The sequence below is a fragment of the Myotis nattereri genome (assembly GCF_964212035.1).
Source record: "Myotis nattereri genome assembly, chromosome: 16".
In the NCBI taxonomy this organism is placed as follows: Eukaryota; Metazoa; Chordata; class Mammalia; order Chiroptera; family Vespertilionidae; genus Myotis; species Myotis nattereri.
In genome coordinates, this window is record NC_138091.1 from 20,193,309 (window position 1) to 20,220,987 (window position 27,679).

A 27,679-nucleotide genomic window follows, 5' to 3' on the forward strand; every position below is an offset into this window, starting at 1 on the left:
AGATCCACAGTGGATGCCTGAAACCATAGACAGTACCAAACCCTATATATACTGTTTTGTCCTATACATACTAGTGCATACCTTTCCATTTAAAGGAAGCACTTTATGGCTTCTCTTTGGCATATCTGAATTGCCAGCATCGCTATTCTTGCACGTTAGGGCCATTATTAAGTCAAATATGGGTTACTTGAACACAAGCATTGTGATACCTTGACAGTTGATAACCAAGATGGCTACTAAGTAACTAATGGGCAAGTAGCACATAGCATGGATATATTGGGCAAAGGGATGAATCACATCCTAGGAGGAATGGAACAGTATAGTGCAAAATTTCATCACACCACACAGAAAAGTATACAATTTAAAACATCCATTTTTTACTTCTGGAATTTTCTAATATTTCTGGACCGCAGTTGACTTCAGGTAACTAAAACTGTGGCAAGTGAAACTGTGGATATAGAACTGTTTTTTAAAAAAGGCACATTTTTGGTTTCTTGGGTATAGTTTCTCATCAGAGATCAAGCTTTTTAAAATTCTATTGCTCAGAGCTACTACATATTTACCTATTGTATTGCTTGATCTAGCAGTTGCTATAATGTTAGATGTCTATGTGTACACTTATCAATTCCTCCTTAGTTCTATCACCTTTTGTTGTACATGATGTATCATGGCTATTTTGTTTAAAAGGTGCATAAAAGTTCATAATTATTACGTCTTCTTGGTAGACAATTTCTTTCATTGTAAGAACCTTCTATATACCTTCAATGTTTTCGGTCATTAAGCCCCAATCTTGTTATTATTGCCTCATTTGCTTTACTTTCTTCTCTAAAAAAAAAAAAAAAAAAAAAGTGAAGCAGGGAATCTTTTGGTTTAGTTTTTTATGGTCAGATTTATCAGTTTCTATGATTAGTATTGTTTCTTATATCCTACATATTCACTCTATGTTTACTTTTTGTTTTTTAATTTTTTTTAAATATATTTTATTGAGTTTTTACAGAGAGGAAAGGAGAGAGACAGAGAGCCAGAAACATCGATGAGAGAGAAACATCGACCAGCTGCCTCCTGCACACTCCCCACTGGGGATGTGCCCGCAACCAAGGTACATGCCCTTGACCGGAATCGAACCCGGGACCTTTCAGTCCGCAGGCTGACGCTCTATCCACTGAGCCAAACCGGTTTCGGCTCTATGTTTACTTTTTTTTTTTTTGGTTTCTCATAAAATGTGTTTTAATTGAATAGCAGTGAGGTATAACAAGAGTTGAGTGTCAGGGGTATTTTACAAAGCAGCTGTGGTATGTGAACCTTGGACATAGCTCCTTAGTCACAGTGGTGCCTTGCTCTCATCCATGGCATAGAGCTATTGCTGTAAGCTGGAGCCATCTCACAGTGTCATTGCCAGGATCTAATATGCTTCATACGCCTCGTGGGCTGGAGGAGGGGGTGCCCGGTATCCTGGCACTGTTGGTGTCCCCCGAGCTCGTGGGGTAGGGACACCTCTGGCTACAGGGGGCACTGGAAGAGCTCCACGGGTCACAGTGGTCCCTCGAGGAGTGAGAACACCTCATCCAGGTGGTAAGGGAGGAGGAATGGCACCCCCACGACTCCTTGAAGGCGTTGTGGGGGCTATTCTGATCCCTCTGCCTCTAATACCTCTGCCACGGCCAGAGTCTTCTGAGCCATTTAAGTAAGACAATTCACGTAGTTGTTCCTGGCGAATCTCATCACTGTCGTCCAGGTTCTGCTTCCGTTGAGCTCCAGCAGCAGGGTGAGGCTCTGGGGGACACATTTGTCTGGCATCAGGGAAGGAACTTGGGGGCGGCTTTCTCCCTGACTGAGGTGCTCACAGCAGTTAATGTTCCTGTACAGGGACCTTCCGGGTCCTAGAGCTGACTAGCAGCCATTTCTATTTGCTCCTCCCAGGTGATTCTATGTTTACTTTTTAAAAAAAAAAAAAATATTTTGCCGAAACCGGTTTGGCTCAGTGGATAGAGCATCAGCCTGCAGACTGAAAGGTCCCAGGTTCGATTCCGGTCAAGGGCATGTACCTGGGTTGCGGGCATATCCCCAGTGGGAGATGTGCAGGAGGCAGCTGATAGATGTTTCTCTCTCATCGATGTTTCTAACTCTCTATCTCTCTCCCTTCCTCTCTGTAAAAAATCAATAAAATATATTAAAAAAAATATTTTATTGATTTTTTACAGAGAGGAAGGGAGAGTGATAGAGAGTTAGAAACATCGACCAACTGCCTCCTGCACACTCCCCACTGGGGATGTGCCCGCAACCAAGGCACATGACCTTGACTGGAATTGAACCTGGGACCCTTGAGTCTGCAGGCTGACGCTCTATCCACTGAGCCAAACTGGTTAGGGCATCTATGTTTACATTTTTTCATGTAAATGTTATCTTTAATAGTTCTTTTGGTGATTCATGTAGATAATAAATGCTCCTAGTTTTTCTATGCCTGAAACACCTATTTTGCTCTAATTCTTGAACAATTTTGCTGCATATAAAATTTCAGATTAACAATTATTTTTTCTCTACACTTTGAAAATCTTATTTCATTGTCTCCCGGTGTCTGTTTGTGTGGTCTCTCCTGCTAGCAAATTGCTTCCACTCTCTGGTAACTTTCAACATTTTATTTTCATTCTTGATGATCTACAGTTTAAAATGTGGCCGAAACCGATTTGGCTCAGTGGATAGAGCGTAGGCCTGAGGACTGAAAGGTCCCAAGTTTGATTCCAGTCAAGGGCATGTACCTGGGTTACGGGCACATCCCCAGTCGATGTTTCTGACTCTCTATCTCTCTCCCTTCCTCTCTGTAAAAAATCAATAAAATATATTTTAAAAAAATAAAAATTAAAAATAATTAAAAAAATAAAATAAAATGTGTCAAAGTTTGAATTTACTGTTACTTTCCCTGCTCAATATTTATGTTGAGGACTCACTTTTTTTCTTAAAGCTTGAAAAAAATCTCAGTGATTATCTCCTATTCTCTACGATTCCCTTAATTCTCTGCTCTGGGAACTTCTTTAAGATGTGTGCTCAAAATTCAATTCATCCTCTATTTCAATTGCTCTTCGATATTTCTGTCTCACTCACATAGAGTAATCCTCGATACTGTTTTCTAATTTACTAAAATCTTGTCTACAGTTTAAACCATCTATTTACCTTATTTCAATTTATTTGTGTTAACAAGATTTCTAATGGTTTTTAATATTTAATATCTATTTTTAATATTAAAATACTCTAAAGAATATGCAAGCTTATGGCATCTGAATCACAAATATTTACGTAAACCTAGCTTGAAACTCTTGAAACTCTAATTAGTTAGCATCAGAGCTTTATATAAATTACTAGGGGCCCGGTGCACGAAATTTGTGCACTGGGTGTGTGTGTGGGGGGGGGGGGGAGTGTCCCTCAGCCCAGCCTGCCCCCTCTCACATACTGGGAGCCCTCAGGCGTTGACCCCCATCACCCTCCAATCGCAGGATCGGCCCCTTGCCCAGGCCTGACGCCTCTGACAGAGGCGTCAGGCCTGGGCAGGGGACCCTCATTTCCCCCCATCACTGGTTCTGCCCCCAGCCCAGGCCTGCTGCCTCTGGCCCAGGAGTCAGGCCTGGGCAGGGGACCCCCAGACCCCTCCGATTGCTGGCTCTGCCCCTTGCCCAGGCCTGATGCCTCAGCCAGAGGCGAAGACCCCCATCACCCTCCGATCGCCTGATCGGCCCCTTGCCCAGGCCTGACGCCTCCACCAGAGGTGTCAGGCTTGGACAGGGGACCCCCATCTCCCCCCAACCACTGGCTCTGACCCCCGCCCAGGCCTGAGGCCTCTGGCCCAGGAATCATGCCTGGGCAGGGGACCCCCATCTCCCTCTGATCGCTTGCTCCACCCCCTGCCCAAGCCTGATGCCTCTGACCCAGGCTTCAGGCCTGGGCAAGGGGACCATCATATCCCTCCAATCCCCGGCTTCGCCCCCCACCCAGGCCTGATGCCTTTGGCCCAGGCCTGATGCCTCAGCCAGAGGAGTTGACCCTCATCACCCTCCGATCACCAATCACCGGATCGGCCCCTTGACCAGGCCTGAGGCCTCCGGCAGAGGTGTCAGGCCTGGGCAGGGGATCCCCAGCTCCCCGCGGTTGCAGGCTCCTAAAGCGGAACCCACGATCGCGGGGCCGCTGCAGCTGCGGGTCCCTGCTGCCCGGGCCGGACGCCTAGGCCAGAGGCGTTAGGCCTGGGCTGGGGACTCCCAGCTCCCCGCGATCTCCCGCTCTGCCCCTGCCCAGGCCTAACACCTCTGGCCGAGGCATTAGGCCTGGGCAGGGGACTCCCAGCTCCCCGCGGTTGCAGGCTCCGCCCCTGCCCAGGCCTAACACCTCTGACCTAGGCGTCCAGCCCGGGCAGCGGGGACCCGCAGCTGCAGCGGCCCCGCGATCGTGGGTTCCGCTTTAGGCCCAGGCAAGGGACCCCTAGCTCCCGGGAATGCCAGCTTTGACCGTGCCCAGCTCCCATCGCTGGCTCCACCCCTACTTCCTGCTATCACTGGCCAGGGTGGCAAAGGCGCCTGATTCTCCAATCATGGCTGGGGGGCAGGGCAAAGGCGGCCCCAGGGCCGCCTTTGCCCTGCCCCCCAGCTCTTAGCTCCCCCCTGGGTTTCAGATCACTGTCAGTGGCAGGGGGCTTCTTCCTGCTTTCCCTTTCGCCTCCCTGCGTTGTGCCTACATATGCAAATTAGCCACCATCTTTGTTGGCAGTTAACTGCCATCTTAGTTGGCAGTTAATTTGCATATAGCCCTGATTAGCCAATGAAAAGGGTATCGCCGTACGCCAATTACCATTTTTCTCTTTTATTAGTGTAGATGAGCATGTACAAAAATCCTTTTGAAACACACTAAAAATTTCACTGTCTTCTGGTGATTAACATGAGCTCTGTATCTACTATCTTCCTTCATACTGGGAACTCTATGGTCACAACTTGTTTGCTATCTCATGCAATAGGCTCTTACTCATTGCCCAAATCTGAGATTTCCAAAACATAAACACTGCTGCAGTGCCAAAGCTTTGCATTGAAGTTGGTTAAAGGGAAAAGCTAAATCAAATACTTTTTTCAAAAGCTAAACACTTTTATCCCAGTTTAATGAAAAAGTAACATAACTTTCTAAAATATTTATAGCACTTCCAGTTGAAGTTGCTGGGAAAATGGGTACTAAGGTAGGAACAGAGAGTAACAGGATTCAAAAGGTATTCTCTTCTTAGCCTTCCTCATTACCATTTGCACTTATATTTCAGCTCTTCTCTAAATAAGTGAAAGCACCAAAGCAATAGCTGTTCCTATTGGAAAAAAATACCAGTGTTTGGACTTCTGGGGTTACCTTGACCTGGTTTGCTGAAAGATAAAACAGACAAAGACTGCTGAACACATCAAAACAATAGCTTATACTGTTATCTCCTGTGACAATTATAAAAGACTAGGTTTACACTTCACAGGATCTATACTAATAAAAGGATAATATGCTAATTAGACCAGGTCGACCGGACATCTTCCTGTCATCCGGTCCTCCTTCCAGACAAAGCCACAGTGGCAGGGGCCTAGGAAGAGGCAGTTAGGGGCAATCAAGCAGGCAGGCAGAGGAGTTAGGGGCCACCAGGCCAGCAGGGGAGTGCAGTTAGGGGCGATCAGGCAGGCAGAGTGGTTAGGGGTGATCAGGCAGGTGAGCGGTTAGGAGTCAGCGGTCCTGGATTGCGAGAGGGATGTCCAAGGGATCCCAGATTGGAGAGGGTGCAGGCCGGGCTGAGGGGCCTCCACTCCCCCTCCCCCCCTCGTGCACAATTTTCATACACCGGGCCTCTAGTATCACATTGTTTGCGGGTAGTTTTTATCGTGCGCTAACAGGTGGCGCAGGCCATTTTTGCTAATTTTTTGCACAAATGGCAACGTTCAGTAAAATTACAATAACTGCAGTTTACGTATTTATACGTTACCCGCATTCTACCGCTAGTCTATAAAAAACGTATTAATCCATGTCCCGCGCTACTCTACTACCAGTCAACGTAAAACGTATAAATACGTTTCCCGCATACAATGTGTTAAGTAATAATACAAGTTGCTGCTTTAGAAGACATTTTTAAATTTGATTTTTATTCTAATAAAGGCAAATAGCCGAGACAAAAACTAAATCAACATTTATCTTTTACATACTATGCATTTTCTTTAGAAACTAGACCAAAGCTCTCAAAAAGTTTCACATTATTCCTTTTGAAATTTTATAAAAAGTTACCTTAACTGTTCCTTTATTGGCCAGCTTAAGCTCATTGGAAACTTCAAATAGTAAAGATACAATAGCACACATACAGGTTTATTGGGTCTAGGTGTATTCAAAGCAACTTTAACACACTAAGCATGTTTTTTGAATGAACACACATTACAAGTGGTTTAGATCAGTAAATGATAATGCATTTCAGAAATGAGAGGTTCTTGATCATTTTCATTTCTCCAGAATTTTATAGAAAAGTCAATTTTATAATTACAAAGAAAAAAATAACAAAAGGGAAATCCTAACACTTTTACTTAGGGATAGAAAAAAAGAGAAAGCAAATCAACAAACTTTGGACAAGGTTAACTTGAATCCGGATCAAGCTACAGAATTACGGGTGTGAGAGGTGAAGGAAAAATAAGATGTCAATCGTCAGTATCATAGTGAATCTGAATTGGTCATCAGAGGAAATACTGCCATGACCTTATACATACGTACACATTAAAGGTATTACAGATTATCCTAACAAGAACATACTATTGCACAGAGTTTAAAGTGGTGTCTCATCAATTCAAGGTTAAAACAAATTTTAAAAGGGAAAGATTAACAAATTCAAGTGAACATGAAGAATTGGACAGAATTTATTTCTCATGACATTTAATATATATTCAATTTAATATATACTCAAACAATGATGATACAGTGGGGCCTTGACTTACGAGTTTAATTCGTTCCGAGACCAAGCTCGTTAAGGAGCTTGTTAACTCAAATTACTCTGACAACTCAAAGCAAAAAATCGGCAGACAGCTGGTATCTCAAAAAACTCGTTAGTCGGGACACTCATAAGTCAAGGCCCCACTGTACTGTGCAAAATGTATTATCTACCCCAGTAGGCTGTACTTTCTGAAAGATAAAAACCCTATCTCATTCATCCCAACCTCCACAGTATCTTACAGATTGCCAGCATGCCTAAACAGGAATATCAGCTTTCCTACCTCCTTGTTAGCCTATGAAGGAACAAAATAAAACAGCAGCAGCCCTCCTGTGAGCCAGGAGGAAAAAAAATCCCCACCCCATGCTAGAGTCAGTAAGCATTTCCAAGCCAGGGCTGAATTCTGTGAAGCCTAAGAACAGTGGCTTTCACACTTCTTTGATCACAACTCATAGCAAGAAATATGTATCACAACTCTATCCATACACATATATACGTAATTAAAACAAAAAATTTTGTGCAACCATACTTAATTAACCTCATCAAATATAATATGCTCTTTTATTTCCCATTTTATTCTTATTTTTAAAAACTGCTGGTCACACCCTCTCAATTTTGTTACTCATCAATGGCTTACAATCTGTAGTCTGAATTCCATCACTTTAGGGCAGTAGTTTTCAAAGTGCCCATGTACCTCTGGGGATATACAAAGATTTTCCAGGGGATTCATAGGCACATGATGTTTTAAAGGAATCCACTTCTAGATCCTCAAATTTCATAAATATTCTTTCCTAAAACAGAGGGGTGTTTAAACGTATATCCTCCTTGCCCACTACCATTTTCTTAACACCTTTCTCCCACTTAACAAAAGAAAGGCTTTTTATCCATCCTAAATTTTACTATGGTTCACTGCCCTGTTGCATAAAAACTCTGATACCAAACCAGAGAAACAATTTAAAATACTAACGTCAGTACTAAAAAAGTGAATGACTAATAACTGAGTAACACATCTTTTGGCAGGTCAGGTGACAACAAAACTGAAGGAAGACTTAATTGAGTTGCCAACCAATAAAATAAAAATATTTTTGAAGCTAGAACACTTTGTGATTTAACATATAATTCAGAAAGTTAAATGAATGGATTGATAATTGCTATTTTAAAAAATACTTCTATTTCTATCTACTTATTTATGAGACCATTTATATCTAAAATAAACAAAAACCTGCATCTTATTTTTTTCTAGAATTAATATTCACCCAGAAGTTAATGACCTAATTCGGAGGGGGATCCAATATATTTCATAAGACCTGCATTTCCAATAATTTTTACAACTTAAACTTTTTAAAATTGTTTTGTTTTTGTTTTTTAGTGAAGGAAGAAGGAAAAAAGAGAGAGAAAAAAAACATTGATGTGAGAGAGAACATCAACCAATTGCCTGGCACCCGCCCTAACCAGGAATTAACCCACAATCTTCAGGTGCACTGGATGATGCTCCAACAAACTAAGCCACACAGGTCATGGCTAATTTTTACATTTTAATAATTCTTTTTTAAATATATTTTTATTGATTTCAGAAAGGGAGAGGGAGAGAGATAGAAACATCAAATGATGAGAGAGAATCACTGATTGGCTGTCTCCTGCACACCTCCTAACTGATTGAGCCCTAAACCTGGGCATGTGCCGTGACTTTATGGTTCATAGGTCAATGCTCAACCACTGAGCCACACTGGCCAGTCAATAATTCTTATTTTAAATGTGTAAAATATTTATGGCATGTGTACTTTTAATAACTATTAATAACTCAATACAGAAGAAATTTACATACTATTTTTGTTATAGAGAAGTCTGATCGAATTTTTCATTTTAATTTAATTTATTGATTTTGGAGAGGGAGGGAGAGAAACATCGATTTGTTTCTCCACTTATTTATGTATTCACTAGAGGCCTGAAACACGAAATTCGTGCAAGAGTAGGCCTTCCTTTCCCTGGTTGCCAGCACTGGCTTCCCTCTGGCATGAGGGACCCGGGCTTCCCTTGCAGAGGGAGGCCACGCCCACCCGCCAAAGCCAGCTGGTTGGTGGCCTGGGCCTCCCTCTGCGGGGTGATCATGGGTCGATGGCTGGGCCCCTGACCAATCGCACTGCACTCGCCTTGGCTAGTCTGGCACCAGTGGGTGTCATAGCATGGTCCCGGATGGTCGTTCTGCTGTTTGGCTGTTTGGTCGATTTGCATATAGGATGGTGATGGGTATTAAATCACTATGATTGATTGCACTTGATATGCTTAAATGCATGAAGTTTTAATTTAAGTTGTCAGTATTGACATAAAATTTAAAAATATGTGAAGGATGTAAATTCTAAGTAAATTTAAAAGTTGGATGATTACTAGTCTAGAGCAGTGGTTCTCAAACTGTGTCCTTGGACTAGCAATACTGCAGTCACCTATGAGCTTATTAGAAATGCAAATCCTCAGGCCCCACCCCAACATACCATGTACTTATAACAAACTCTCTAGGTGATTTTTATCCACATTGATGTTTGAGAGCCACTGGTCTAGAAGGCTGTGAAAAACCTATCCATATTTTCCTAGGTCAGTACCCAAAATGTAAACCCTTCCCCTTATCCTTCAGATTAGGTCCCTCATGATATGCTCTCATGTATCTGCCTTTTTTAAAACAACTCACACAATTACTTAATATCTATTTCCTCACTAGAGTTCAAGTTCTATGAGTTAGAGAACCATGTGACTCTTGCTCCTTCTGTATACCAAGCACCTGACAATGCCTGCCTCATAGTAGGTATTAAATACTTATTAATAAATAACTGAACAATTGTTGGATAAATTCTATGAACTCTCAGTTTTAATATAACATGGCTAAAGCTATTATTAGAATGCCAACAGTCCTGGTTGGTCTGGGGATATCTCTCAAGTGTTCAGAGCACCGAAAGTCCTGTGTCCCAGAACTATATAGTCCACTATATCAAATATCATCATTAAGGTTAAGAGACAAGGAAAAATCTCAATAATGCCTTTTTTACCTTGTTTTTCAATTCCATTCTTAATCCTTACCTCTAAATAGACTTTTATTATACAATATAAGTACAAATAAAATCAAGGTTTATTCAGTGACAACACTGTATTACCAAGAAACCTGACATTTTAAAGCAGTCTTAGTATAAGGTTAGGGTTAGACTTATAAACTTACCCTCTTTAGCCAAATATAACTCTTTAAATTTTGCTCTTTTTTGATTAAATTCTTGTTCAAGCTGCTGCTGTGCACGTAAAAATTCTGCATTAATTTTTTCCAATTCTGCTACCCGTTGCTGAAGAGAAACTGGAAAAAAAATATACTAGTTAACATGTAAAAACTTTCATTTTTAAAAATTGTTACAAGAATAAATTAGTATTATAACTGGACATTTCTATAATGAAACAAGTAGTCGAGCTTCTTCCAAAGATCCAATCTCATACGTCCTAATTTTAAAAATAATAAGAAACTTATATTAAACTTAATATACACACTGTGACTAAATCATGTAAAGTAGAGCAGCCTATATATGGGAAATCACGTATGGCAAATTTCCCAACACAGTCCCTTTGTGTAACTGACAGAATGTCAGTCCACTTCTGGAATTGTTAAATATTAAATATTAAATAATTTGGGCTAGGAGCATTTGAGATCTTGCTCCCCAGCATGTGTTATCAGTTTGGCTCCAATAACCTCTCATAAAAATCAAAAATAAATAAATTGGGGTTATTTATCCCACAAATGAACCCACTACCAATCTTGCTAGCTCCTGCTTCTTTTTTTTTTTTTTTAATATATTTTATTTATTTTTTACAGAGAGGAAGGGAGAAGGAGAGGGATAGAGAGTTAGAAACATCGATTCAGCTGCTTCCTGCACACTCCCTACTGGGGATGTGCCCGCAACCAAGGTACATGCCCTTGACCGGAATCGAACCTGGGACCCTTAAGTCTGCAGGCCGACGCTGTATCCACTGAGCCAAACCGGTCAGGGCAGCTCCTGCTTCTTTGAAGTGTTTCAAGCAAAACCTATCAGGTTCCCTGATTAGGATAGCCATACCAGCCTGAACCATTCTTCCAATTTCAAGATAATTCATTACCATTATATTGAAATCATAATAAAAAATTCTTCCATATAGAAAGGATACAGAACTATACATTGTATATGAACTCTCAATTGCTGGGAGAATATCTGGTGTTTAGATTAATGTTGACTGTGATATGGCAGGGATTGAGACACATTTTTACTTTAGGGGCTTTACAATTTGGCCACAACTGATCAAATGCCTATCCTGACCAAACCCAGAGGCTCTTCTGATTCAAGGAAGGGATGGGAAATTCAAGAGTCCAATTCTTGACCACCTCCTCTGCCCAAACAGCAACCCAGCCACAAAGCTATGACCCTAATCTCTCCAGGGGATACCTAACACCACTGCCTAATTACGTAGGCCAGCAGAGATCCCAGTTCCCTACTACAAGCCACCTTAGATAATGATTTGCCTATAATTTTAACCATGATCTGAGATTCTGAAGGTCCTCCCTCCCTCAATTCATTATTAATTTAATTGAGAGCTAATGTTATAGTACGTAGAAAAAAACTGAAAATGCATTAATGATTTATCTATTAGTATTAGGATGTCTAATTAATTTCTTCCATGTGTTTTTCAAAGTTCTCTACAACTCCTTTGATCATAAATAATGAACTAAAACTGATATTTTTCACTCGCATGACATCTTCAGACTAGGCTCACTACAGATCTAATAGTATTGATGATATTCATGGCAGAAAGAGGAAATAACTATGACCTTGAGTTCCATGTTATTAAAGGTAAGGAGTCATTTTGTGGAGCAAATATTAGGGTCTTTAGGTCCAAGCAAAGAATGGCATCTGGTCAATTGAAAGTTTGATAACCTTTGGAGAAATGGAGGAATGGAGAATCCACTGGAATGGGAAAATGTGCAGTTATCTCATATTTACCAATGGAAATCATAAAGGAAACCTGGTCTCTCTGATATTTACTTCTCTTTTATTTTTATTGTCAAATTCCAATTGTTAAATAAAGTTTTCCACTTAACACTTTAATATTAGTGGTAGCTTCTGATTATTGCATGAGGTCGAGAAGGGCTCTAATCCTATTTCTACCAAAATACACACACACAAAATACCCATACCTTTCAACATAATATTTAGGAACTAAGGCTAATGAATCAATTAAAAACTAAAATTCAGCCTTTAAAATTGCAGGCAAGATTAAGGGTGTTTTCACTACTCCCAACCCTGTCCCTGGCTCTGACCCACAGTTCATATGAAATCCACATCCACAGCTCTGGCTGCCTCTCTCCAGACTTCAGGACAGTTTTTTTCAATTCCAAGAATCATGGATCCCTTTGAGGATAGAGCAAGTAACTCCCTTATTCTCATTTTTTAAAAACTAAAAGCATTTTCATTTACTTCAAGTACTTCTAACAACTCTACGATACAAAAAAGGGCCAGAACAACTGCTTTTTACAAGAATGCCTCTATTGCTATATCTAGAAAAATCAATTCACCTTGCATAAGACAGCAGTAAAGTTTACAAACAGGCATATTCTAATGCATTAGCAACCAACTACAAATCAAACTGAAAACAGCTCTGATCACACAAAATGCTGCCTTATTTTTCTAACATGGTAACTAGTAAGCAGTTCATAATAATTAGCTAATAACTTATGTAAAAAGTACTTACCCTGGCATATACAAAAAATTTGTTAGCTTTAACTATTAAACTAGTAATATTTAATGAATAAAGAAAAAAAGCAGAGTGATCAAGTGAGTTTGTACATAGCCACAAAAGACCAGAAGTCAATTTCCAACCTCATGATTCTGACTCAGTTCCATGCTTCCACTTCCTATTACCATGTATTTTCAAAATATCATGGACAAATTAATCAGTGTTAATGTTAACTAGTTAGTGTTCAGCTAAGAGCTGTTTGTATACCAGTCTTAGTTAAACATTCCACACATTCCTTTTTATTGTTACCTTTGAGTGGTATATTGTTACCTTTGAGAGGGAAACTATCTTATGCACTTTTTCCAATGAAAAAAATGAATGATAAAATGGTAATATATATGTATTTATCAACAACTGAATTTATAAAAACAAACAGAATAGAAAAAGACTCACAGAGAGCATTTTGACAGTTGCCAGATGGAAAGGGGAACAGGGTTAGGAGAAAAAGATGAAGAGATTAGTAAGTACAAATTGGTAGTTACAGAAGAGTCATGAGGGTATAAAGTAAAGCATAGGGAATATAGTCAATAATATTATAATAACTATGTACGGTGTCAGATGAGTACTAGATTTATCAGATTGATCACTTAGTAAATTATATAAATGTCTAATCACTGGGTTGTACACCTGAAACTAATATAATACAGTATGTCAACTGTAATTGAAAAATAAAAATTATTTAAATTTAAGTCTGGCCCTAGCCGGTTTGGCTTAATGGATAGAGCATTAGCCTGCGGATGGAAGGGTTCCAGGTTCAATTCTGGTCAAGGGCACATACCTTGGTTGCAGGCTCTTCCCCAGCTGGGGCCCTAGTTGGGGTGTGTGCAGGAGGCAACCCAACCAATTAATATGTTTCTCTCACATCAATATTTCTGTCTGTCTTTTCCTCTCTCTTCCACTCTCTCTGAAAATCAATGGGAAAATATCCTCAGGTGAGGATTAAAAAAAAAGAAGTCTTAATTAAGCAACTACACAGAAAGAAGAGAAGCAATAATATGGTAAATAAATGAAGATTCAGTAACTTTTAGATTATCTCCTTCCCTAATTTTGATAAAAATGGGAAAATATATAATAACTTAAAAGTATTTTTAAGCCCAAGTTGGGTCCTACTACTACATTCTTCTAACACTGTACTAAATTTAATGAAACAAGCAATCGGAGAAGGGGGGGAAAGCAGTTTAGGACAAATATTACTACAAGAATCTCTTTGTTTAAAGATGTTCAATATCCAGTAAAACACCCATTTCAAGCAACAATAACAAATAGAAAATATAACTCTAGTGGAACAAAAGAATCTGAATAGTTCCTAAAACTCAGAAGTCTTAACTTGTATATCACTGGGTTTTAAAATGATACTTTTAAGTATGGTAGTTACACCTACCCATTGGAAAACCATCAAGCCATAAAAATCATATTAACTCCAAAGAACAAGATACAAAAGTATATGCACCATTAAAAAAACATGAACCATTAAAAAATAACACAGAAAAAAGACGGGAAAGACTATGACAAATTATACTGAGTGGTGGCCTCTTTGAATCCAGGGGTAATTAAAAAAATAAATTACATTGATTGGATTTAGATTAAATGTAATAAAGTGCTTCATTTTTTTAGTAATAATGATTACAATTTTATCTTATTGCTCCACATCAATCATTCTGCTCATAAAAAGTACACATAATTTACTTCAGTGGTCTTAAAATATTTTAAAATAATAAATAATCATTTTAAAAATTACACTTATATTTTCCTAGGACAAGCAATTTGCTAAAAGATTGATCTTCTTAAAAACATAATCTCTTCTGTTTCAGAAGTGGCCTTCCAGCTAGCCTTCTTATAGTGCTCTAAAAACCAGTGGCCAGCTTCTTTAAGGAATTACTAAAAATGATGATGATGATAATGATTTTTAATATGTTTTTATTGATTTCAGAGAGGAAGGGAGAGGGAGAGAAATAGAAACATCAGTGATGAGTGAGATTCATTGATCGGCTGCCTCCTGCACGTACCACACTGGAGACTGAGCCTGCACAACCCAGAATCGAACCATGAACTCCCAGTTCATAGGTCAACGCTCAACCACTGAGCCATGCCAGCTGGGCTAAATGATTATCATTTGCAGTAAATCTACACACTTCATTGTGAGTTATTTAATCTAATATTTAAATAAATCCATAATTACTTAACATAACTCACAGAAGGGGATAGGAGAAAATATGGTGGGGCTGGCAGGAATAGCCATCACAGACAAACTGCAATCTGTATGCAGGTACTTGCATTAACATTACCAATCACTTTATAATATTAGAACATATAGATATGGCATTTAGGAATCACTTTTTCTATAACACAAAGATAATCAAATTCTTTAGTACAACAGAAAACTATCATTTTTCTTTATTTAATCCCATTTCACTCTATGTACTCCCCAAAACATCTGACTTTAGCAACTTTAAGAAACTGCATCATTTCACCTTGTCCATTTACTGAGATACACCAATTCTAAAATAAAATAACATCTGGTTAAGAAATTTACACAGGGAGAAACTAAGATGGCGGCATAGATAAACACCGGGAAATAGTCGCTTCCCACAACAATTGAAAATTAGCCCAAAGGACGGAGCAAACATCGTCCAAAACAACAGGAAGGCTGGCTGAGTGTAATTTCTACAACTAGAAGAAAAGAAAAGCACGCTGAGAGCCAGAGGAGCTGCGGAGGCTGAGTGCAGAGGTACGCGGCGGCTCGCGCGCGCGGAAAGGGGGTGGCACCTGAGGACGCGGCTGTCTTTTTGAATCACAAGCTCCCGACTGCTCTGAACTCCGGTTCTGGGAAGTCTCTGGGGACCCAGGACTCATACGGGCAGAGGCGGCTCTCTCAGGCGGCAGCGGGCTAACTTGGGGGGCCGCTTTCCCTCAGAGGTGCTTGCAGCTGTTGCAGGGACACTGAGACGCGCGACTCCGGGCGCGGAGAATCAGCCATAGCTTCTTTCTAGGCCCTTTGACTCCCCGAGACCACGCCCCACCCGGGCTGCGGCAGAGGCTTTTGCATGTGAATGCCCCGGCCCTTTGCAACCTGATAATTACCTAACTGCAGCCGGGCCAGCCAGACCCGGAACTTCCAAGAGAAGGCCCAAGGCCCCGCAGCGGCTTGCATTGCTTCACAGCTGAGCCTCTTCGTGGCCCGGCTGTGTGGCCTCAGGCAGGGGCTGAATTAGCACCTCCTTAGATCCAGGAGCCACTGCACCCAGTGGTCAGAGGGGGTCCATTCTCCCACTTCAGACACAGCTGCTTCCCACAGCCAATTGGCCTGGAGGTCAATTCCTCCCAGTGATCCTACAACAAGCGAGGCACCAAGAGTGCACCAAGAGTGTCCACCCCAGGTAACTGGGGAGGCTGAGCCACTGGGCCCTACAGGACACCTGGCGCGCAGGCCACTCTATCAACACAGGGAAGCAGCCAAAATGCGGAGACAAAGAAACAGGTCACAATTGGCAGAAACGGAGGAGGCCAGACGACTGGATATAGAGTTCAAGGCCACATTTATAAGGTTTGTCAAGAATTTTATGGAAACCGCCGATAAATTTAATGAATCCCTCAAGGAGTATGGTGAGACCATGGAGGTCATGAAAAAGGACCAATTAGAAATTATGCATACACTGACTGAAATAAAGAATACTTTACAGAGATCCAACAGCAGACAAGAGGATCCCAAGAATCAAGTCAAAGATTTGAAATGCAAAGAAACAAAAAATACCCAACCGAAAAAGAAAAAAGAAAAGAGATTCAAAAAATATGAAGATAGTGTAAGGAACCTCTGGGACAACTTCAAGCGTACCAACATCAGAATTATAGGGGTACCAGAAGGAGAGAGAGGGCAAGATATTGAAAACCTTTTTGAAGAAATAATGACAGAAAACTTCCCCCACCTGGTGAAAGAAATGGACTTACAAGTCCAGGAAGCGCAGAGAACCCCAAACAAAAGGAATCCAAAGAGGACCACACCAAGACACATCATAATTAAAATGCCAAGAGCAAAAGATAAAGAGAGAATCTTAAAAGCAGCAAGAGAAAGACAGTCAGTTACCTACAAGGGAGTACCCATCCGACTGTCAGCTGATTTCTCAACAGAAACCATGCAGGCCAGAAGAGAGTGGCAAGAAATATTCAAAGAGATGAATAGCAAGAACCTGCAACCAAGACTACTTTATCCAGCAAAGTTATCATTCAGAATGGAAGGTCAGATAAAGAGCTTCACGGATAAGAAAAAGCTAAAGGAGTTCATCACCACCAAACCAGGATTATATGAAATGCTGAAAGGTATTCTTTAAGAAGAGGAAAAAGAAAAAGGAACTCTTACCATTTGCCACAGCATGGATGGAACTGGAGAGTGGATAAATACCACAAGATCTCACTTATTTGTGGAATATAATGAACAACATAAACTGATGAACAAGGACTGATCCAGAGACGGAGAGGCATTGATTGGACTGTCGGGCCTTGGAGGGAAGGTAGGGGAGGGTGGGGGCAAGGGGGAAAGATCAACCAAAGGACTTATATGTAAGCATATAAGCCTAACCAATGGACACGGACAATGGGGGGGTGAGGGGGTGAGTGGGGAGAGGGGGGGTAGAGGGTACACATATGTAATATCTTAATCAATAAAAAATATTTAAAAAAAAAAAAAAAAAAAAAAAAAAAAAAAAAAAAAAAAAAAAGAAATTTACACAGAAAACTTATTAGCCTTCCTTCCGTGAATCAAAATAAAAAGTCTTATTTTGTTTACTTTTTTGTAACTCTCTTAAATCAATCAGATGTCATAATACTTCAGATAAAAGATAACACTTTTAAGACAGATTTCAAATAAAACCAATTACTTCTTATGTAAAGATTAGGTATTTATGTTAACTATCTGAAGATATTATTATAAATCCAGGAAAAATATTAATTGAAAAAACTGGCACCAAATATTAATCCAGGGGGGAAATCCTATCTAATAAAAGGGTAATATGCAAATTAACCATCACAAAGATGGCAGTGAGCATAGCCACAAGATAGCAGCGCCCAGTCCTCTCAGTCTGCCAGAGTCCCCCAGTCCCGTGGTTGGGGGGGGAGAGGGGGGATGTCGGCTGCTGAGAGCAGGCAGCATGAGCGGCCTAGCAGAATGCTTGTTTCGTCGCCACGGCAATGAGGCAAGTGTTCCACCCCGGCCATGGAGGACCTCTGGCCAGGCCAGGCGCAGAACGCTTGCGTTGTTGCAGGCCAGGCTAAGGGACACCCCCACTTTCCTGTGCACGAATTTTGTGACCAGGCCTCTAGTGAGATAATAAAAAGCTATTTAAGAAGATTCTTCAAAAGGGTAAAGATAGAATTGAGAAGAAACAATGAAAAGGCCCGATTTGGAGGAGGGGGTAGCAGGGGTAGTAAGGGTGGAGGTAAGAAGAATTAAAGGGCACAGAAATGTTTTCTCATTTTCAACCTCCTTAAAGACATTTATGACCAAAATTAATGACCTCCCAGCATTTGCAGTGTGGAATTTTCTGAGTCTAATTTTAGTTCTTAGTGCTACCATTACTTGAGTAGGGACAATCACAGGATCATAGTGTTGCAAGGATTTTAGATTATTCTATTCTAGTCCAGTGTATTTCAAACTGAGTTGTTAAACCAATTTAGTGATTAACAATCTGCCTTTTAACAATAATGAAATATAACAGAAAATATCCGCAACACCTTTAATATGGGTATGTTATTTCATGAAATTTGTATTTCAGACACAGGTGCCCCCTCCACACACACCCCCACTTTGCGAAAGTTCATCTTATGCTGCTCTGCTTTTATGAAAGGCCTACATTAGTACTACCTATTTTCACTAACCAAGAGAATTTCACTTTTAGGAAAAAAGGCAAAAAAAAAAAGTGTTCATTGTTTGTTTTGCAGGTAGCTGTTATAGAGGCACAGTGTGAGTGACACTGCTTTTACTATATGCTATATTATTTTATGTTTTATATGTTACTTGATATGATTTAGTAGGTTATCTTTTGGGTGTGAGAACATTCAACAAAATTTTATATAAACTAATACTGATAACTACTTCTTCACTTTATGCCACTTCAGCTTACGAAAGGTTTCACAGGAAATCTCTACTTTCAGATAGCAGGGGAAATCTGTACTCACACATTTATGCTGGGTTGCAATGAAAAAAGTGTTTCTTACTGTGAAGAGAGGTCAAAATAGTTTGAAAACCACCAATTACTAACTCATGCAGGAATCCATTCCTACAATATCGCAGACATATTGGCTTCGACATGAACATAAATCAAATAACTTACTTCACAGCCTCATGGGGCAGCCAATTCCACTGTTAGAGATTTTAGATTATTCACCCAATCCCTTGGATAACTAGTCATCTGTTAGAAAAGTCTACTTTTAGTAGCACAACCCTAAATCGGCTTCCCTAGATGTCTTAGTTCGGCCCTATAGAATTTGGGGGGGAGGGGGTTCTAATATCTGACATCTCACACTGTCCTCTCCTTTCTTCTCCAAAAGAAATCCCTTCTAACCCTCTAATATTTTCCAAATTCTTCATTAGCTCAGTTGCTCTCCCAGCATACTACAAGTAGCCAAATTCTACATAAAACAGGACATTCTAATCCTAATACAATACTAGCATAGAGTCTAATAGAAACATTATCTGAGGGCTATACTCTTAATATACTGTAAACATGCCCAAGCTCTTTTTGGCCACACCCCCATATTGTCATTGTTAGCCCATAACATTCATATAATCTAACACTATTTTTAATTCTTGAACTACAATTAAGCCAATGTTCCCTTCAACCTATACTTGATGCAATTTTAGCCAGGTTGCAGAGTTTTATTTAAACAAAGTTTTAAATTAGAACTAATCATAGAGCCCTTTGGTATATATATCACCTGAGATCTCAGTGGAGACTGACATTGATAATTAGACTAGAGACCCAGTGAAAGAAATTCGTGCACAGGTAGGGTCCCTAGGCCTGGATGACTTATCAGGGCTGATAGAGGCCTTCTGGCTGCCGGCTGAGGCCTTCCTTCATTCCGCACTGACCCCTGGTGGTCAGCACACATCATAGCAAGCAATTGAACTGGTCTCCTGGTCAAATTTCCGAGGGGACACTGCATATTAGCCTTTTATACATATAGATTACTCTATTCGTTACAAATTCATTCCAACTATCTTTAGTATCAAGTCACATTTCTTCATTTTATCCATGATTTCATTAACAGTATAGTAAAATGCCTCATTAACACATTGTTTGCGGGTAGTTTTTATCACGCGCTAACAGGTGGCGCGGGCCATTTTTTGCTAATTTTTTGCACAAATGGCAATGTTCAGTAAAATTACGATAACTTTAGTTTATGTATTTATACGTTACCTGCATTCTACCGCTAGTCTATAAAAAACATATTAATACGTTGTCCCACGCTGCTCTACTACCAGTCAACGTAAAACGTATAAATATGTTTCCCGCATACAATGTGTTAAAATTCAAAAATAAGCTATCCATAATTCTGGAGTCAGAAACTTGTGCTTCAACTCAAACACAGCTTTTGTTATATAAAATGGGGCAAACAGTTTAAACCTTACCAGTATTTCTATATTAAAATAAAAATAATACCATTTTGCAGACTATCACATACTATGAAAATCAGAATTAGCATTATATAAAAGCAACTCATATAATAAGCTCTCAAATGATAGTTATTATCAACTACTTCAGAATTTAAAGTTTTAGGTTCATAATTCTGCTAAAAATGGAGATCTTCATTTGGCTCAATTTGTTCCACAGATTCTTTCTAATGCTAACTACAAAATCACTTTATTTCCTAAAATGCTCATATACCACTTGCTCAATAATATATATTTTTAAATGTTCCAAAAATTGTATTCAAGCAAAGTTATCAATTAAGACAAACAGGTAAACAAAACTTTGAGAAAAGGTAAAAAATACAGAAGTAACAAAAGAACGGAGATTTCAGTGAATGTTCAGTAAGCAATGCATAAACTATATTCCACACTCTATTCCTATATTCTTTTAAGACTATAAAGCTATATATAATTTCCATGTGGAATGTATGTTGAAAATATGAACCCTGAAAAAAGTCTCAAATAGTTGCCAAACAAGGATAACTTCAGAAATAAGCCAACTATACTAGTATATAGTTTCTGATTACATTTAGTCCAATTATCATAACTATCAAAAGTTTGTGCTCAACAGCTGATATAAGTATACATGGTTGTAAAAATGGACTGTTATCTATTCAATTTATACAAACTGGTGTTATTCTACTTCCCAAGTATTTCAAACACCATATAATACAGATGAAAAAGTATGACTACCACTGGACTGATTAGCAGATATATTTTTCTAGCTATTAATATTTTAGTTCCCCCCTTACAACTATAAAGAAGGCTATTCAAAACTTAAAATATCAGGCTTACTTAAGGAAATAGCCAAACCAATTCAGTTTTCTGCCTATAACTTTACTGGCATTCATAAGTAGAACTTACATATTACTGGCTTGGAACTCTAAGAATTCACTAAACATGAAATTAAATTTAATTCTTGCTTTGTGCTTAAATTTACCAAGTGTTGGTAAGGCTGCTGGTGGGAATGCAAAATAGTACAACCACTTTGGAAAACAGTTTGGCTGTTTCCTATAAACACATCATGAGATCCAGCAGTCCTGTAAGTGGAAAAATATTTTTACACAAAGACTTGTACACAGAAGCTCACAGCACCTTTACTTAGCCAAATATTAGAAATAATCCAAATGCTCATTATAAATTAACATATTATGGTATATCCACACAATGGAATACTATTTGTCAACAAAAAGGAATGAGCAATTAATATATGCAATAACATGGATAAATCTCAAGAGCATATGTTAAGTGAAAGAAACCATATACAAAAAGTATGATTCCACTTACATAAATTTCTAGAAAAGGCAAAACTATAATGACAGAAAGCAGATCAGCACTTGCCCAGAAGTGGAGAGAACCACAAAGGGGCATAAAAAGAACTTTTGGAAGTAAAACATACTATAACACAATACTACTGATGCTTACAGAACTATGTATGTTCACAAAAAATCATGGAGATACATATATATATGTATACATATATATGTGTGTGTGTATACATATATATATATACACATATATATATATAAAATTAGTAAATTTTAGTGTAAATTACTTTTGAATCAGCTTTATTGAGGTACGAGTTTAAAATTACAAGTATAACTCTGTGCCTACCAATAGCAGAAGTCATTTCCTCATAGCACCTGTCACTACCTGAAATTATTTCTCTGAATATTTTAGTATTTAAATATTGCTTTTTACTAAAGTATACACTCAATGAAAACAGAGACTTTATGTATCCTGCTCAATGCTACATTTCCAACATCTAGAACTGTGGTTGGCACATGGGTATGTGTTCAATGAACACTTATAAATAAACAAAAAACTGAACTAGAATAATTAAAACCCACCAATGAAGAGGAATATAAGTCAGGATTTTAAAAGATAGCAAGGATTTGAAGAAGTAAAGGAGAGAAGAGTATTCTATTGGAAACATGAAAGGCAAAGGGAGCAAGGATATCTAGGAGCCAGCAAGCAAACATCTCTGACCTGGGGAAAGCTGGAATTTTCTCCATATAGCATAGTTGTCCCCTTGAGTTGTTTTTTGGGTTTTGCTTTCCAATATGGTAGCCACTTGCCTCATGAGGCTACTGAACACCTGAAATGTGGCTGTCTTAACTGAGATATGCTGTTAAATATGAAATATATATGGGTTTGAAGACTTTTCTTCAAAAAAATGTAGAATATCTCAATAATTTTTGCAGTGATCACATATCCTATATAATAAAAGGCTAATATGCAAATAGAACGGCGGAACAACCAAACAACCAGTCACTACGACATGCGCTGACCACCAGGAGGCATGTGCAAAACATGGCGGCGGGCTTTGGCCACGGCAGCATGGTAGAACAGGTGAGCGGGGGCGACAGACCAAGGCTGGGTGCCGGTCACTGTCATCAGGGCAAGCCCCTAGTGGTTACTGAAAATTCTTTGCTCCTACGCACCACGGTCCTGACCAACACTTGCATCTGCTGCTGGCGCCGGCCCCACTCGCTTGGCACTGTCAGCGGGTGCGAGCTGCGGCTGCCGGCCCCAATCGCCCCTCAGAGCTTCTCCACCTACCCCTGCCCCTGAGGGGCAATCGGGGCCGGCAACCGCCTCTCACACCCACTGCCGGAGACAGCCCCGCTCGCACCCACAGCTGGTGCCAGAGCCACTGCTCACACCCGCTGCTGGCCCTGATCGCCCCTGAGGGCTTCTCTACCTCCCCCTGCTCCTGAGAGGCGATCTGGGCAGCAGCTGTGGCTTGCACCTGCTGATGGCGTTGGCCACGCTTGCACCTGCTGCTGATGCCAGCCCTGCCTTCAGTGGGTGCAAGCGGGGCCGGCACTGTCAGAACATGGGAGCGTTGGCAGCAGGAATGGGGCTGCCAGCAGACAAGGGGACTGGGGGTCACAGCAGGAGGGGCCGGACAGGGGCATGGAGGATGGGCAGAGACCTGCCCCTGTGCCCACTGCAGCCTCATGGCCCACAATTCCTTTCAAGGTGCATGAATTTGTACACTGGGCCCCTATCTAGTAGAAATTATAATATCTGGAATATACTAGGGTAAATAAAATGCATTATTAAATTTAATCTCCACAGAAAGTTATATACAAATGATCATAGCAACATGATTCATAATAACCTAAAAAAGGAAACCCAAATATTCACAAATGATGACTGGACAAAGTGTGGTGTATATTCATACAATAGAAAAATATTTATCCATAAATAGGAATGAAGTACTGATACATGTTACAAAATGGATGGACCTTGAAAACATTATGCTACCTGAAAGCCAGACACCAAAGGCTACATATTGCAAGATTCCATTTACATGTAATGTCCAGAAAAGGAAAATCCAGAGAGACTATGAGTAAGATTAGTGGTTGCCAGGGGCTCGGGGAGGGAGGAACGGAATGGGGAGGGATTCTTTTGGGGGTGATAAAAATGTTCCGGATTTAGTGGTGATGGATGCACAGATCTGTGGATATTCTAAAAACCATTGAACTACATAATTTAAAAGGGTGAACTTGATAGTGTGTAAATGAAATATCAATAAAGCTGTTATTTTTAAAAATTTATTTTACTTGTTTTTCTATTTGGAGGTTTTTGCTTTGGTTTGCATTTATTTTTTCAAAAAGGCTTCTAGAAAATTTTTAATTGTATTCTTTGGATCATGTTACAGTTCTATTGGATAGCACTGTTTTGAAGGGCTTATTTGGTACCCTACATATTTTGAGCCCTCATTTTTCCCTCTACTTCTCTTACACTCTCTATTTTTCCCAAGTTGCCAGACTGCTTCAAGTATCACCATACTTCACAGCTGAGACCTTAAAATCAGGCATCTTAAAACCTAGATTCCCTTCTCCCCCTTCTCCCTGTGCTTTTACAGTAGAACAGTGCTACTCTAATGTAATATGCAGACTGTTTGTTACTGGTCTAATGAGATAAAGAGCTTGTGTCAGAATGTACAATCAGTACAAAAATTTACATCCTGGTGGAAACACTTTATCTCCTCTACAGACAACTATCAAATCCTTGTCTGCCCACCATCTTTTGAATAGTCTTTCAACATTTTAAGATACTTCTATTTTATGAGTTGCAGCTTTCTAAATATAGAAGTCAAACAGATTCCCAGTATCTTTTTTTAAAAAGCATTAAAAAAATTTTTTTAATCCTCACATACTTAGAGGGAGGAAGAGAGGGATAAACCTCAATCTGCTGCCTTCCGGATGTGCCCTGACCCAGAATCCAACCAGCAAAGGATGACAGTCAACCAACTGAGCCACTCTGGCAGGGCTTCCCAATATCTCTTGAAATCAAAATGCCATCATGTCACCTAAGCTTCTCCAACAAATGCAACTTCAATGCAGAATTGAGCAGTATAAAGAAACAAAGTTGAATTTTCCCTGCTTTAAGGCAAAAAGTGACTTCCCAGTGGTTTCAAGTCCAGTTCCTGAAGCAGAAATGGCATCAGTGTAAGCAGTAATGGCAACTGTATTAAAGTGGAGCTCCATCTGCTCATTAGCATCAGAGCAAACAGTTTCCTATCAGGCCAATTCTGTGGCAACTTTTGAGTATTCTTCAAAATTTAGCCAAGTGTTTCTCAAAGTGTGGGTCTGAGACCACAGAATCACTAACCTCACCTGGAAACTTGTTAGAAGTTCAATCTCGGGTCCTATCTCAGACTTCCTTGAATTTCTGGGTGTAGGACTCAGAAATGCGTTTTAACAAGCCCCTTACATGCATGCTAAAATTTGAAAACCAATGGCCTAGAATCTATTTCTCCCTGACCTCCCAATAACTCTGTAAGACATTTAATACCCAAAAAATTCCTTTTATGCTTAAACCAGAACAAATTGTTTGCAACAAAGAACCCAAAGTGAAACATAACTATACTGTCACTCCCATCAGCATTTCCTTAAAGACTGCTCATAGGGCGGTAGACATTAATGTAAAAACAAACAAACAAACAAACAAACAAACAAACAAAAAAACCCCAAGGGATTATCACGGGGTAGAAAATAGGAAACACTCTGGAAAAAAATCTGCTTACAATCAACTTGATTGATTTCCTTCCAAAGAATATAGTATGTCACACACATACAAAAGGGGAGGGGGGAGACACTTTACAGTTCTTGAAACTGTAACAAACATTACCCTCAGTAAGGGTGAAAATACTGACAATACTTGATATGATGCAAAGAAAATGGCACTTTACCTGTGTGGTCTTCTCAAAACCCACAATCCTAGCCTGATCATAAGAAAAACATAGACAGATTTCAATTGAGAGGGACAGTCTCCAAAATACCTGACCAGTAATCCTTAAAACAAGAAAATTCATCAAAAACAGAGTCAAAAAAATTGTCACAGTCTAGAGGAGCCTAGGTTGACATGATGACTAAATCTAGAAAAAGAAAAAAGGACATTAAGAAAAATCTAAGGAAACCTGAATAAACTATGGACTTTAGTTAGGAATACTGTATCATTAGTTCATTAATTTTGACAGATGTACCATCTATCTTCTTCTAGTCTCTAGATATATAAAACCCTAATATGCAAATAGACTAAACGGCAGAACAATTGAACAACCGGTCGATATGACATGTGCTGACTACCAGGGGGCACACGCGGAACATGGCAGGCACTGACAGCAGGCAGCAGAGCACGGAACATGGTGGGTGTCGGCCGCAGCAGGATGGTGGAGCAGGTGAGCGGGGGTGCCAGACCAAGGCGGGGTGCCAGTCACTGTCATCGGGGCGAGCCTCTGGTGGTTACTGAAAATTATTTGCTCCCACATGCCACAGTCCCGCCCAGTACTCACACCTGCTGCCAGCGCCCAGTGCCAAGGGGACATCAGAAACCAACAAGTAAAAAATTTCAAGGACAGAGCACTCATGTTAATACTGGAGGAAGGGCATGGCCAACATGGCTCAGTGGTTGAGAGTCGACCTATGAACCAGGAGGTCCCCAGTTCAATAACCAGTCAGGGCACACGCCCAGGTTGCAGGCTCGTTCCCCAATGTGGGGCCTGCAAGAGGCAGAAGTTTCTATCTCTCTCTCCTACTCACTTCCTCTCTGAAATGAATAAAAATATGTATTAAAAATATATATATTGGAGATAAGGGAGTCTCAAAGGTAGAAAAAAATGAAATAAGGAATAAAAGGAGCTAACAATTAAGTATTTACCTATTTATCAGGCATTATATCGGAAATAGTATAGCATAATTGTTTAAAGAAAAGGCTCTAGAATTAAATCAGGGTTTGAATCCCAGCTCTCCTACTTATAAACTGGTTCCTTCTCTACATCTGTAAAAATGGGGACTAGAATAATATACTACCTTCTAGGAGTATAGCAAGGATTAAATAACCCACATATAGCTCTTCATGAAGTATTAGGTAAGTTATTGTATGCACTGACTCATTAAAATTTCAAAACAGATCATAAAGTAGGCATTATCATCCCCAGTTATAGATGGCAAAATATTCTCTGAGAGATTAAGTAATCTGCCTATTGTTACACAGCTAATAATTGGATTCAAATACTAACCTGCCTGGCTCCAAGGCCTCGGCAGATATCCCTGTGATTATAAGTATTTAGTAGAGAAGATAAGTATAGGAGATTTTAGGCATCACATAAGCAGGCGCAGCACAACCCCCTAGGGGTGTTCTTTTATTTAGTTGCACTGTTCATTTATATGTTGCAATACGTATTACTTAATTATAAATTTTTTTCCTTTATAGAAGGGCATTATACTGTTAGATTTGCTTTTTCAGTCGTGTGTATAATTTTATCAAAATGGTAAAGGAGCTTCTCAAGTATTTTGTTTTAAACCAGTGGTTCTCAACGAGGGGGTGATTCTGCTACCCAGGCAACATTTGGCACTGTTTGGAGATATTTTTGGTTGTCACAACCACAAGAAGGGATACTGGCATCTTAGTGAGACAGAGATGCTGCTAAACATCCTACAGGATAGCCTTCCACAACCAAGAATTACCCGGCCCAAGATGTCAATAGTGACAAAAATGAGAAACCCGTTATAAACTGATAGCGTTGAGAACTTCTGATATAGAATAATAGACTAGAAGGTGGGAGAGAAAAAAAAGTCCCTTACAGTGCTAAAATTCTGAGATTCATCTAGTTCAAATCGCTATTGAATTCCTAAAGCTCTGCAACAGCTTGAGATGATCACTTAGCATGTGTTTAGGTACCACTGCTTAGGTTCTTTTCAATACTCTCAATCACACACAGA

The 27,679-nt window shown here is 39.8% G+C and overlaps 1 protein-coding gene across 2 annotated transcripts in view; it reads right to left on the reverse strand.

Annotated features, from left to right (window-relative positions):
• Positions 1–27,679, reverse strand: part of RABEP1 (rabaptin, RAB GTPase binding effector protein 1) — a 113,899-nt gene that overhangs the window by 72,101 nt on the left and 14,119 nt on the right. The window contains exon 2 of one of the 2 annotated variants that reach the window (XM_081109324.1): positions 10,170–10,298. The exons of the other annotated variant lie outside the window; for it this stretch is intronic. Coding sequence (XP_080965450.1) covers positions 10,170–10,298 — 129 coding nt within the window. The remainder of the gene's footprint in view (positions 1–10,169; positions 10,299–27,679) is intronic. 2 annotated transcript variants of the gene reach the window in all.